Below are 14,940 nucleotides of genomic sequence, written 5' to 3' on the forward strand. Positions count from 1 at the left end.
GACAGATAGATTTGGGTGTCATCAGCGTATAAGTGGTATTGGAAGCCATGGGCAGTTATTAGGTGACCAAGGGAGGAGGTGTAGATAGAGAAGAGAAGGGGTCCAAGAACCGAGCCTTGGGGGACCCCCACAGAAAGGGGCAATGGAGAGGAGGAGACAGAGTTGTAGGTGACACTGAAGGAGCGCTGTGATAAATAGCCAGAGAACCAGGATAGAGCAGAATCTCGGAGGCCAAGGGAATGTAGTTTATTGAGAAGGAGCGGGTGGTCAACAGTATCAAAGGCCGCAGAGAGGTCAAGTAGTAGGAGTATGGAGTACTGGCTGTTGGTTTTAGCAGTTAGTAAATCGTTAGTGAGTTTTAGTAAGGTAGTTTCCGTGGAGTGCTGCGAGCGAAAGCCAGACTGTAAGGGGTCAAGAAGGTTATTTTCATTGAGGTAGGAGCTAAGACGGTTGTAGACTAAGCGTTCTAGAAGTTTAGAGGTGAATGGGAGTAGTGAGATGGGTCTTAAGTTGTTCAGGTCAGTAGGGTCCAGTGAGGGCTTTTTAAGAATGGGAGTGATCTGTGCATGCTTTAGAGGAGAGGGGAAAATGCCACTAGAAAGGGAGAGATTGAAGATGTGGGTGAGGGAGCATAGGATAGAAGAAGAGGGTGACCGTAGTAGTTGTGAGGGAACAGGATTCAAGGGACAATTGGTTAGGTGGGCATCCGAGAAAATTTTTGTAACCTCTTCCGTAGTAGCCAATTCAAAAGAGGAGAGGGTTGAATGTGCTGCTGGGCAAGGTATGATGGGTGGGGAAGACATACGCACAGTGGAGATGTCCTCACGAATTGCATCGATCTTGTCTTTGAAGTGATTGGCAATCTCTTGGGCAGTGAGTGAGTTAGTGGGTAGAGGGAGTGGTGGACGAAGCAGAGAGTTAAAGGTTGAGAAGAGCCGACGGGGACTGGATGACAAGGAATTAATAAGAGAGACAAAGTAGGCTTGTTTGGCAGCATGGAGGCATGAATTGTATTTTAGAAGGGCAGATTTATATAGGGTGAAGTCTTGCAGGCATTTGGTTTTACGCCACAGTCGTTCAAGAGCACGGCAATGTCTCTTGAGATTTCTAGTGTTGTCAGTTTGCCAGGGTTGTAACGGTCGGGGCCTAATTCTGTGTGTGGTTAGAGGAGCAAGTGCATCTAGTGATGATGAGAGTGAACTGTTGTAGACAGAAGTGGCCAGGTCAGGACAGGACAGGGGAGAGATTATGTCATATAGGTTGTCAGTAGCAGAATAGAGAAGAGAAGGGTTAAAGTGGCGAAGGTTTCTACAAGTAATTGTTTGCTGCTTGGAGGGATGGGTGGTTGGAGGCAAGGATACAGTGAAAGTAATGAGGTTGTGATCAGATAGAGGAAAGGGGGTGTTGGTGAGGTTGCCAGGGTTGCAGAGATGGGAGAATACAAGGTCAAGGGTATTACCATTGGAGTGAGTGGAAGTATGTGTTTATATTACACAAGAGGTTTTTTCCTCAACCATTAATGGTCTAGAGGAAAGATTAATGGCCGTGATTACGTCTTCACTCAGTGGAAGAAAACGCACTAGGCTTTCCTCTGTTCCCCAAGACCCTCAGACAGAGGAGCTCTGGGATAAAGGAGATGAATCCCTTTCAGAGGATCGGGATGGGATGGATGATTCCTCTTCGGAGGATTCAGGTGGAGAGGGACCCTCTGCGACTTCCCAAGAGGAGAAAGTCTTAGTGCAGATCCTCACTGGATTGGTCCGCTCCACATTTAAGTTGCCCATACCTGAAACTGCTAAAGAATCCTCTTCTGCTTTGGGGTCACTGAAACCTTTCCAAGCAGCACATGCTTTTCCTGTTCACACTTTACTTGAAAAGCTTATTTATTCTGAGTGGGATCACCCAGACAAACGTTTTTTTTCCGCCGAGAAAGTTTTCAACACTTTATCCGATGGAAGAAAAGTTTATTAAAATGTGGGGAATACCGGCTATTGATGCCGCCATTTCCTCCGTAAATAATAGCCTGACTTGTCCTGTAGACAATGCTCAGATGCTCAGGGATCCTGTAGATAAAAGGATGGAATCCCTATTGAAGGATGTTTTCTCCTTAGCAGGATCAGTGGCCCAACCTGCAGTAGCAGCGATTGGAGTCTGTCAATACTTAAGAGACCATGTTAAGCAGGTCATCAAAGTATTACCTGAACAGCAGGCCCCGGGGTTTGCTAACCTTCCAGCGGCCTTATGCTTTGTGGTTGACGCCATTAGAGATTCTATCGTGCAAACCTCCCGTCTTTCACTGGGGTTGGTGCATATACGTAGAATCCTATGGTTGAAAAATTGGTCAGCCGAAGCACCATGTAAGAAGCTACTGGCTGGGTTTCCATTTCGTGGTGCAAGGTTGTTTGGAGAGGACTTGGATAACTATATCAAGAGAATCTCTTGTGGGAAAAGCACTCTCTTACCTGTCAAGAAGAAGAGTAAGCGTCCCTCTTTCAAACGGACTCTTTCCCCAGCGCCGGGGGCTTCAGCCTCCAGGCAGTCTCGACGGCCGCCTCCATCGGGGTCCAGAGACAAGAGTCAACCCCAGGGACAAAGAAGTCCTGGGGAAAGAAGCCTACTAGGCAAAACTCTAAGACCTCTGCATGAGGGGGCGCCCCCGCTCACTCGAGTGGGGGGAAGACTGCGACAGTTCTCAGAGCTCTGGCACGAGGACTTCCAGGACAGATGGGTAGTCTCCACGGTAACCTTAGGGTACAAGCGGGAGTTTCAGGAATTCCCCTCTCCTCGGTTCCTCAGATCAAATGTTCCCAGAGACCCAGAGAAGAAGCAGTCGCTCCTTCTAGCGTTAGAGCGACTTTTGTCGCAGGAGGTCATTATGATAGTTCCCGCAAAGGACCAGGGATTGGGCTTCTATTCCAACATTTTTACGGTCCAAAAGCCAAATGGGGATGTCAGGCCCATTTTGGACTTAAGGGATCTGAACCGATTCCTAAGGATTCAATCCTTCCGCATGGAATCAATTCGAACAGTAGTTCCCACCCTGCAGGGAGGAGAATTTCTGGCATCAATAGACATCAGAGATGCATATCTGCATGTGCCCATTTTTCCTGCTCATCAGAAGTTTCTGCGCTTCGAGGTAGGAGGGCGCCATTTCCAGTTTGTGGCTCTGCCTTTTGGGATAGCCACTGCACCTCGAGTGTTCACAAAGATCTTGGCTCCTCCTCTGGCCAGATTAAGGGCTCAGGGTATAGCTGTCATAGCATACCTAGACGACCTGCTCTTGATAGACCGGTCGGTAGCCTCTTTGAATGGAAACTTGAGGACCACGGTCAGGTATCTAGAACACCTGGGTTGGATCCTCAACTTAGAAAAGTCTTTCCTAAAACCAGTAAGAAGACTGGAGTATTTAGGTCTGATTATAGATACAAGCCAGGAGAAAATATTTCTACCCCAGGCAAAGATCACTGCTTTGAGAGAGCTGATTCTGACAGTAAGGACCAAGAAGGGTCCCTCAGTCCGCCTTTTTATGAGGCTACTAGGGAAGATGGTGTCTTCATTCGAAGCAGTTCCCTATGCTCAGTTTCACTCAAGAATGCTGCAACACAGTATTCTGTCGACCTGGAACAAGAAGGTTCAGGCATTAGACTTTCCGATGCACCTGTCGCATGCGGTGCGTCAGAGCCTCAATTGGTGGCTCATACCCGAAAACCTGCAGAAGGGGAAATCCTTTCTACCGGTTACCTGGACGGTGGTAACAACAGATGCCAGTCTGTCAGGTTGGGGAGCAGTTCTGGAACAGGCTGCGGTCCAAGGGGTATGGTCCAAGACAGAGAGGACCTTACCCATCATCATTCTGGAGATCCGGGCGATACATCTAGCTCTAAAAGCCTGGACTATCAGGCTACAGGGTTGTCCGGTCAGGATCCAGTCCGACAATGCCACAGCAGTGGCTTATGTCAATCATCAGGGAGGCACCCGGAGTCGAGCTGCTCAAAAAGAGGTGAACCAGATCTTAGTCTGGGCAGAGATGCATGTGCCATGCATATCGGCAGTTTTCATCCCGGGAATAGAGAATTGGCAGGCGGACTATCTAAGTCGCCAGCAGTTACTTCCAGGGGAATGGTCTCTGCATCCCGACGTCTTTTGGGCCATATGCCAAAGATGGGGGGGTTCCAGATGTAGATCTCTTTGCATCCCGATTCAACAAAAAGATAGACAGATTTGTGGCAAGGACAAAAGATCCTCTTGCATGCGGGACGGATGCGTTGGTGATTCCGTGGCATCGGTTCTCACTGATTTACGCATTCCCGCCTATTCTGCTACTACCACGACTCCTTCGCAGGATCAGGCAGGAAAGGAAGTCGGTACTTCTGGTGGCCCCCGCTTGGCCCAGAAGGACTTGGTATGCAGAAATAGTAAGGATGACGGTGGGTTCCCCGTGGACCCTACCGGTACGCCCAGACCTGTTATCTCAAGGTCCAGTGTTCCATCCTGCCTTACAAATGCTAAATTTGACGGTTTGGCTATTGAAACCCACGTTCTGAAGAGTCGTGGGCTGTCAGGTCCTGTCATATCTACCTTGATTAATGCAAGGAAGCCAGCTTCCAGGATGATTTATCATAGAGTCTGGAAGGCTTATATAACCTGGTGTGAATCCAGAGGTTGGCATCCCAGGAAATATGTCATAGGTAGAATCCTTGATTTTCTACAGATGGGATTAGAGATGAAGCTGGCCTTGAGTACCATCAAGGGCCAGGTTTCTGCTTTATCAGTATTATTTCAGCGGCCACTTGCTTCGCATTCTTTGGTCCGAAACTTTATGCAGGGGGTGATGCGTCTTAATCCTCCGGTTAAAGCGCCCCTAAACCCCTGGGACTTGAATTTGGTCCTGGCTGTGTTACAGAAACAGCCTTTTGAACCAATAAGTCAGATTCCTTTGGTCTTGTTGACAAGGAAATTAATTTTTCTGGTGGCCATCTCTTCTGCTAGAAGAGTATCAGAATTAGCAGCTCTTTCCTGTAAGGAGCCTTATTTGATTATACACAAGGATAGAGTGGTACTACACCCTCATCCTAGTTTTTTACCGAAGGTGGTTTCTGATTTTCATTTAAACCAAGACATTGTTCTGCCTTCCTTTTTTTCAGATCCCTGTTCTCTGGAAGAGAGATCTCTACATTCGTTGGATGTAGTAAGTGCAGTTAAGGCCTATCTAGGGGCAACTACTCAGATCTGCAAGACGGATGTTTTGTTTGTGCTGCCAGAGGGTCCCAACAGAGGACAGGCAGCGTCAAAAGCTACCATTTCTAAATGGATTCGACAGTTGATCATTCAAGCTTACGGTTTGAAACAGAAGATTCCTCCGTTTCAGATCAGGGCACATTCCACAAGGGCTATTGGTGCTTCTTGGGCAGTGCATCACCAGGCCTCTATGGCTCAAATCTGCAAGGCCGCAACCTGGTCTTCAGTTCATACATTCACCAGATTCTATCAGGTGGATGTGAGAAGGCATGAGGATATCGCCTTTGGGCGTAGTGTGCTGCAGGCAGCGGTACAGGGTCCTCAGGTCTGATTGCACCCTACTTGGTCGTGGTTCCCCCCCCTCAGGTAGCATTGCTCTGGGACATCCCATCAGTAATTACTGTGGCTCTGTGTCCCGTGATGTTCGAGAAAGAAAATAGGATTTTTTCAAACAGCTTACCTGTAAAATCCTTTTCTTTCGAAGGACATCACGGGACACAGAGGTCCCGCCCCTCTTCTAATACACTATATTGCTTGGCTACAAAACTGAGATATCCCTGCAAGGGGGAGGGATTATATAGGGGGTTGAACTTCCTGATAGGGTGTGCCAGTGTCCAATCACCAGTGATACCTATATAACCCATCAGTAATTACTGTGGCTCTTTGTCCCGTGATGTCCTTAGAAAGAAAAGGATTTTACAGGTAAGCTGTTTTAAAAAATCCTATTATCATTTCCCTTCACAATTATGTGGCACTTTGTGTTGGTCTATCACATAAAATCCCAATAAAATGTATATGTGTGTATATGTGTGTGTGTGTATGTATGTATGTATGTATGTGTATATATATATATATATATATATATATATATATATATATATATATATATATATATATTAGCGAGAGAGAAATTGTATCATAAATAGATTAGTAATGGGTGCAGTACCCGGTGATGGTGGGAAGATGGGATGGTTGAGTATTTTATGTTATCTTTTGTTTAGATCTTTATTTGTATATACTAATTTGTCCTGCACACATCTCTGCGGTATGGAAAATCCAGGTGCTTTGCCTATGGTGGCACCATCAACAGCTTGAAAATGTGAAGAATGGCCAGCACACCAATGCAGTACCATAAAATAAAGAATTAATTGCAATCATGAGTCATCAAGTTTCAACATGTAGCGACATGCAGGAACCCATTCTTCCAGTGAAGTGGCTCTATACTATAGTGCCCTGTGTAACCAGCCTACCTATTGGACAGTAAATTAGCAGTGTGATGAAGTGAAATGCCTTCAGGGCTGCACCCCTATCTGGTGGTGAAGATAATATGCATTGTTGGATGTGAGTACTAGAGTTGAGCAGTAGACTGTTGGCTTTAGCTAAAACTTTCAAGCAGGCCCATAGCCTTTTCAGCAGATGACAGTGTCTGGAAACTGGAGACCTGCTATCTGTCAGGTACTTGGGTGTCTGCTTCTACTGCTATTGGTGAGTTAAATAAGCTAACCTCAAGACAGTTGTATCAGTGTATGTGCCAGTTCTGTAGGAGGTTGTTGTGCTTACCCAAATTTAGGGTGTGCAGTCGAGACCTTTGATAACCCTTACCCACGGTCAATTACTGGTGTCTACTAAATTAAAGATTTAGTGGTACAAATAATGGGAATAATCAAACATATGACACATAATCAGTGCATAAGGATGAATATAAAACAAAAAACACCAATTACTTGCAAGCGAGGAATCAGATAGGTACTTTAAAATGGGAACCATTAATGAAAATGCTTTAGTGTAGTCCCTTTCACAGAAATCGCGAGCATGTATTCATTTGATCATTAGGCCCAGCATTGCAGGCTCACCCAGCCACTCAGGAATACACCAAGTAATCGGGTTCAAAGAGACAAAGAAGGAACAGAGTGCTCTCTGCAATAGATTTATTATAATAAAAATAACAGTATGCTCACATGAATGTAAAGAAGAGAAATGCCTCACATAATGCAAAGCATGTGGCAGAGCAGTGCTGTCTGACTACAATAACCTGTAGCAGTATCTGAATTCCTCCAGCCTGCAAACAACCAGCTTACTCCAGTATCGCTAAGCTCTACCTAAGCACTTAGTTCATTCAATGGTTTAATTAGCACAGCACTTATATACCCATATTTTGAAAGGTGACTTAAGCTTCTTACACACGATCTGATTTTCCGACGGGAAATGTGTGATGACAGGCTGTTGGCGGAAAATCCAACCGTTTGTACGCTCCATCGGACAATTGTCAGATTTTTCGCGGAAAAATGTTGGATGGCGGGTCTTAAAATTTTCCGCGGACAACTTTGTCTGTTGTTGGATTTTCCGAGCGTGTGTACACAAGTCCATCGAACAAAAGTCCAAAATACAAACACACATTCTCGGAAGCAAGGACGAGCCAGAAGTAGTCTGTCTTGTAAACTAGCTTTCATAATGGAGAATTAACATTCGTGAAGTGGCAAATTATAAAATCTCGAAATGCAGCGCACATTCTCTTCTTCACTAATGGGATAATAATGAAGCTGCTTTGCTGGTGATACTGATGGAGTTATTGCAAAGGAATTTTCAAAGGCTTTTTTTTTCTAGTGATATCAAGAATAATATTATTATGCTTTTTGGGCAAGTTACCACAACACCATTATCCCATAGTTTTTAAGAACAAAGATAAAACTATGTTGGTGTTCCTTGTCAATTTTACATTGTATTTTTTTAAATGTAACTGCCTACTCCCAAACTGTCATTTGAAGTAGAACACATAGCCAAGTATTATTCTCCACAATATTTTTATTGTACATTAAAAAAGAAAACATAATTAGACATGCTATCTGCCAATAGAACTTAACCAAAAAGTGCATTCTATGCATCCAAAAATATAGAAAATATAACAAATCAAATCATTATTATTCAACCAAAAAATAAAATAAAAGCCTCATGCATGTGTCCTGCTTCTTAATATAGGGGGTCAACAATGCCAATAGTTGGTGAATGCAGGGGTCCGTCATCCGGTGATAATTCCGAAAATCATCTGGATTATTCCCCTGGAGCTCCCGCAGCAAAGGCATATGACCTAATTGGTCACGATTAATAAAGCAACCAATTTTGGTCCAAGAATTCCTCTTCCTCCTGTTCCTGGACTGGACTTGGGTCAAAGCAATAACTCCAAAGCCAATAATAAATAACATGTTATCTCCTCCGATTCTGCAACATGTCTGGTTGATGAACGGCCGTTCAGAAACGAAATGAAAAGTGTGAATCGACACTCGCCAAACTTCTACTAACAAGAAATTAGCAGAAAGAGCCCAAAGGGTGGCGCTAAAGAGCTGAAAAACCACGTAGTACGTCACTACGTTCATGTTAGTTGGTCGACAATTTTTTGCTGTTTTGTATGCAAGACAAAATCCGGGCACGCCTTCGGACAAAAGTCTGAGGTTTTGTGTGCGGAAAATCTGATCGTGTGTACGAGGCTTTAGTCACATCGTGCTTGCAGCTTTGATTTTTAGGCTGTTGTGTGAATTTATTCACTTATAAACTGAAGACTATCACTACTACTACTACTACTACTACTACTTATCTAGCAAACAGATATTCACTAAATCCTGAAGTCCTCATACCTAAATTGGTCCTTTTCCCAAGTCTCTATTTTTTTCTTTTAAACTTGCTACATACAGCTGGGGGATAGATGGATAGTTAGAGAGCTAGCATTGATCAGAGTCTGGAATAAAACTGTCCTTTAAAAAAATATATAGTGTTGTAAGTCTTGCTGCAGTTTGCTGATGGATAGCCTTTATCTGTAACAGGTTCTTCGAGAAGTTAAGGTGTTGGCTGGCCTGCAGCATCCCAATATTGTTGGCTACAATACAGCTTGGATGGAACATGTTAAGCCGCCACAGTCAAAATGTAAGTGATATTAACGTTTTTAGTAATTCCTTACAATAAGAGACTCTGTTTCTGATCTGAAAAAAACAAGGCCCAAACACGTTCTAAAAGAAGATTGGTTAAAGGAGTTGTAAAGGCAGAAGGTTTTTTATCTGCCTTTACAACTCCTTTGCATTAAGATAAAAAAAAAAAACTATGTAGCAGCCTCCCCAGCACCCCCTAATTACTTACCTTAGCCCCATCTCTCTCCAGTGATGTCCACGAATGTCTAAGTCGTCCAGGACACTCCTGATTGGCTGAGACACAGCAGCGGCGCCATTGGCTCCCACGGCTGTCAAAGTTAGTCAGCCAATCTGGGGAGAGAGGGTCAAGGCCGGGTCAGGGTTCCGTGTCTGAATGGATACACAGAGCTGTGACTCTGCTCCAGTGCCCCCGTAGGAAGCTGCTGACTGTGGGGGCACTCGATAGAGAGGGGCCAGGAGCAGCAAAGAGGGACCTGAGAAGAGGTGGATCGGGGCCGCTCTGTGCAAAACCAACTGCACAGAGGAGGTAAGTATAACATGTTTTTTTAAAAAAAAAAACAAGCCTTTACAATCACTTTAAGTTGACCATAGACAGTTTTTTGTTTTTTTCCGTTGAGCCCAAAAAACTAACAGATTCTTTCATCTGCACAAACAAGGTAGATGGAGGAATCGACCCTGCCCGGGGCATTTTATTATGACAGAGGCTCCTACTGCTGTCAGAATACACTGATTGAAATTCGTCTAGTCCCTGCTGAACCGGCCGAAGTTTAAACCAGCTTTATACTAACCTATCCTACAGACAGCGACTACCAACTTTGCTGAGATCAAGGGCTACGGCTGTTGCTGCCATCTGACACCAAGTGTGTCATATGACTATTCCCCTGCTGAGTGCCTTGTTTCTATGTGCTGGATGCTACCTTACTATGTGTCCTGTAATAAGGATTTAAATTTAATTAAAAGATATTCTCATATGGAGCACCTTTTTCTTCTGTAGAGAGGGGACTTCCTACCCAGTGGATTTAAAGTTTTTAAAGAGAACACGTGGCCAGGCTTTGGGCATTTAACTATTTTATTTATTCTTAACTAACAGAAATTAGCGTCTAAACTAGCTCTCATTGGCCTCAGTGGCTGCAGACACTGTGGAGCCATTCCTCCTTAAAGTTCACAGCAAAGTCATTAGCAGATCAGTTTTGCAGCGGGCTGTTAGCGTGAACATTGTTTCTGAATGACATTTTCGCAGTGTAGTTTCAAAAGGACAGTAATATTTTCTGTGAAGACAAAATAACTTTTAAGGTAGCCTTATAGTTTAATTTATATATTTATTTTTATTTTATTATCTATCTGTATTCTATAGGGATTTGATTTTCTGTGTGTGGCCACACTTTCACAACATGTCATAGTAGGCCCCTCTGTTTCTGCTCCTGTTGGTCAGGATGACGTGATGGGAGGGTGTGGCTCCATACATAGTTCTATAGAGTTTCTGACACTGGAATGCCTTTTGCATCTCTCCTATTGCAAGATCTTAAGCTAAAAGTGTTTGTATTATTCTCAACTCCTTATTATAGAACATTATTCTGTTTTTCTAGTTGACCAGAATTGTTTAAATTATGCTGTTTTCCAATTTTTTTTTTAAATGTGTCTCTGTTTGTATTGTGATTTTGTTAGGCAAAGCTTTCCCCACATTAAAAGCTATTAGAGGTTCTTCCAACCAAAATTCTCAGGAGTAAGTATTGCTTCACTTTTTTTTTCTTTTATCTCTTGCTACTTTCTTCATGACTATAGTTTATACAGTGGGGTAAAAAAATATTTGATCCCCTGCAGATTTTGTAAATTTGAACACTTACAAAGAAATTAAGGGTCTATAATTTTTTTTCATAGCTGTATTTTAAATGATAGAGACAGAATATCAACCGCAAATCCAGAAAAACATGGCACAAATGTTATAAATTGAGTTGCAGTTCAGTGAGTAAAAGAAGTATTTGATCTCCTACCAACCAACAATAATTTTGGCTCCCACAGACTGGCTACAGTATGCGCTCATGTGGTACACAGATTAGTCCTGTCAGTTTAACACTGTGCTCCCAACCCCAACTTGTTATGTATATAAAATACACATGTTCACAGAATTTCTTTCTTCCATTCAAACTCACCATCATGGGCAAGACCAAAGATCTGTCAAAGCACGTCAGGAACAAGATTGTAGACCTGCACAAGGTTGGAATGGGCTACAAGACCATCATTAAGAAGCTTGGTGAGACAACTGCTGGAGCGATTATTCGCAAATGGAAGAAATACAAAAAAAAAAAAAATCAATCGTCCACAGTCTGTAGCTCCATGCAACATTTTGCCTCATGGGGTAAGCATAATCATGAGAAAAGTAAGGGATCAGCCCAGAACTACATGGGAGGAGCTTGTGAATGATATTGAGGCATTTTGGGACCACAGTCGTCAAACCATTGGTAACGAAATATGCCGCCATGGATAGAACTCCTGCAGCACCTGCAAGGTCCCCCTCCTCAAGAAGGCACATGTACAGGCCCATCTGAAGCTTGCTAATGAACATCTAAATAATTCAGAGGAGGATTGGGAGAAAGTGCTGTGGTCAGATGAGACCAAAATTGAGCTCTTTGGCATTAATTCGACTTGCCGTGTTTGGAGGAAGAAAAATGCAGACTATGACCCTAAGAACACCATCCCTACAATCAAGCACGGAGGTGGAAGCGTTATGCTTTGGAGCTGTTTCTCTGCTAAAGGTACAGGCTTGCTTTGCTGCATTGAGGGGCCAATGGACGGGGCCAGGACAATGAAGATGGGTCATAGACGGGTCTTCCAGCATGACAATGACCCAAAACATACCGCCAAGGCAACAAGGGGTGGCTCAAGAAAAAGCACATTAAGGTCATGGAGTGGCCTAGCCAGTCTCCAGACCTTAATCCTATAAAAAATGTATGGAGGGAGCTGAAACTTCGCAATACCATGCAACAGCTAAGAAACCTTAAAGGCGTTGTAAAATCAGAAGGTTTTTATTATCTTAATGCATTCTATGCATTAAGATTAAAAAAAACTTTTGTGTGTAGCAGCCTCCCCAGCACCCCCCTAATTACTTGCCTGAGACCCTTCTCTGTCCAGCGATGTCCACAAATGTCTAAGCTTTTCGGGACACTCCTCCTGATTGACTGAGACACAGCAGCTGCACCATTGGCTCCCACGGCTGTCAAAGTCAGTTAGCCTTTCAGGGAAGAAAAGGGGGACCAGGTCGGGGGCCCATGTCTGAATGGATACATGGAGCTCTGACTCACCCCCGGGTGCCCCCATAGCAAGCTGCTGACTGAGGAGGCACTCGTTAGGAGGGAGGGGCCAGGAGCGGAGGATCCAGGCTGCTCTGTACAAAACCAACTGCACAGAGGCAAGTATGGCGCGTATTTTATAATAATAATAAAAAAAAAAAACAAGCCTTTATAATAAAGAAAAAAGAAGCCTTTATAATCACTTTAAGGATTTAGGGAAGATCTGCAAAGAAGAGTGGACCAAAATCCATCCTGAGATGTGTGCAAACCTGGTAACCAACTACAAGAAACGTCTTACCCCTGTGCTTGCCAACAAGGGTTTCTCCACCAAGTCCAAGTCATGTTTTGCTTGGGGATCAAATACTTATTTTACTCACTGAACTGCAATTCAATTTATAACATTTGTATCGTGTTTTTTGTCTGGATTTTTGGTTGATATTCTGATCTCTATCATTTAAAATACACCTATGATGATAATTATAGACCCTTCATTTTTTTGTAACTGGGCAAACTTACAAAGTCTGCAGGGGATCAAATAATCAAATATTTTCCCCACTGTATATTCCTCTAGTAGGTTAAAGCGGAGTTCCAGTCCTCCAAACACAGCAGCTATCGAACACCAGCAAATAGGATGGGGTCAGGGCGGGCTGCTACGTGTATGCAGCTCCGCCACCTTTCTTAAGAAGCCAAATAATTGGCTGGTATTCGATAGCTGCTTGGTCCTGCCCACCCCCGACATCTCCGATGAATTCCGACAGCTCCGCTCTCTCCCTGCTAATAGTATATTGCATTGTGTGTGACCTGTTCAAACAAAACAGGATCCTCGAGACTGTTAAACTGAAAAAATATGGCCATTGTGAAAACTATGAGCTAAAGGCATGCAGCACAGCCAAAGAGAAAAAAAAGGGGCGGAACTCTGCTTTAAATTACTTATCCCTTCATGCCCATTTGCACTGTTAAGTTCTTTGACTTGCTGGTCTACTTGTCTTTCTGTAAAGTGCCCGAAACTGGAAATTCAGCCAAATTTTTTTTTCTAGTATTTAACACAGTATGGAGCATTTAGAACCTAACTAATCCCAACACCCCCCCCCCCCTCTATGCTGGCTAAACTGTGTAAGAAAGATGTACAATACATACTTGCCTATTTTCAGTCTGGTCGCATGATCCCCTGTGCGGTGGCTGCAGGGGAGAGGAGAAAGCACTCAGCAAAGGCTAGTAAAGCCTAGAGTGGTTCCTATGTCCTATACATTGTCAGCACTCCCTCCTCTCCCCTGAAAACTGAAGCGGGAGAGCTGGATCACATGACCGGATTAGGATTGTGAATATGGGGGATTTCTGTTCCTTTTCTTTCTATCGGTTGAACTACATAGACTTGTGTCTTTTTCAGCCCGACTAACTATACAGATATGTAACCTGAAATAATTCACCTCTGAGCACTTCCAGGTTCATAGCTGTCCAAATCCTGGCTGAAAAGCTGGGTAAAAAGCAGATCAAGCATAGTCTGTGCTTGATTGGGTGGAGCAGAGGGCAGTGATGACTTTAGAGGTCTAATAGACCCCTGATGCCCCCATAAAGAGTACCACTTGTTCAGTGCTATCACATATGGGGTTTATTGGCTTCCTTGTGATAGCAAGTGTTAAAAAAACAAAAAAAAAATGTATAAAAGAAAAATAATGAAAAAAATGAAAAGCACACTCTGTCGTCCAATTTGCGCGCACACACACAATTACAAATGTGCACAAGGGTGTGCATATGTATGTAAATGATTGGGCATTGATGTGTACATTGGCGGTAAACAAATAATTCAATGTCCCTCAGTTACTTTTTTCTGTAAACTGTAAAATGGCATTTAAAGCATTGCCTCTTGATAATTTGGGGTTCTTTCCTTTTTTGCCCTTTTACGGGTGTGTGCAGTTTATTGTGGTACATAGTAAGGTTGAGTAAAGACACCAGTCCATCCAGTTCAACCTGAGTGAGTGTGGATGCGTGTCTACAATTATCTCTATTTATTTAAGGTACCCATATAGCGCTGTCAATTTACGCAGCACTCCACACATACATCACACACTCACATCGGTCCCTACCCTCATATAGTAGGGCCAATTTTGGACAGAAGCCAATTAACCTACCAGCATGTCTTTGGAGTGTGGGAGGAAACCGGAGTACCCGGAGGAAACCCACGCAGGCACAGGGAGAACATGCAAACTCCAGGCAGGTAGTGTCATGGTTGGGAAACGAACCAGCGACCCTTTTTACTGCTAGGTGAGAGTGCTACCCACTACACCACTGTGCTGCCCATATTGGCACAGCATCCTTCTTTTTTTTTTTTTTTTTTTTTTTATGTAAGAAAAAATGGGGGTTCTATTATGTTTGTGCGCACCAAAACTGACTTTAGTGAGCTTTTATGCTTTCAGAAAATTATATAATGTTTTGGAGGTTTGAGGTCAATTCTAGTCTAAAAGGCTGATTTTACCATGTGCGAAAAAAAAAAAAAGGTA

The 14,940-nt window shown here is 43.6% G+C and overlaps 1 protein-coding gene across 1 annotated transcript in view; it reads left to right on the plus strand.

The window, feature by feature from the left end:
* EIF2AK1 (eukaryotic translation initiation factor 2 alpha kinase 1) overlaps positions 1-14,940 on the plus strand; it is a 91,912-nt gene that overhangs the window by 35,376 nt on the left and 41,596 nt on the right. Inside the window, exons 7-8 of the mRNA XM_073591013.1 lie at positions 9,054-9,153; positions 10,821-10,878. Of these exons, the coding sequence (XP_073447114.1) occupies positions 9,054-9,153; positions 10,821-10,878 (158 nt within the window). The remainder of the gene's footprint in view (positions 1-9,053; positions 9,154-10,820; positions 10,879-14,940) is intronic.

The sequence above is a fragment of the Aquarana catesbeiana genome, linkage group LG06 (genome assembly GCF_042186555.1).
Source record: "Aquarana catesbeiana isolate 2022-GZ linkage group LG06, ASM4218655v1, whole genome shotgun sequence".
Lineage (NCBI taxonomy): Eukaryota > Metazoa > Chordata > Amphibia > Anura > Ranidae > Aquarana > Aquarana catesbeiana.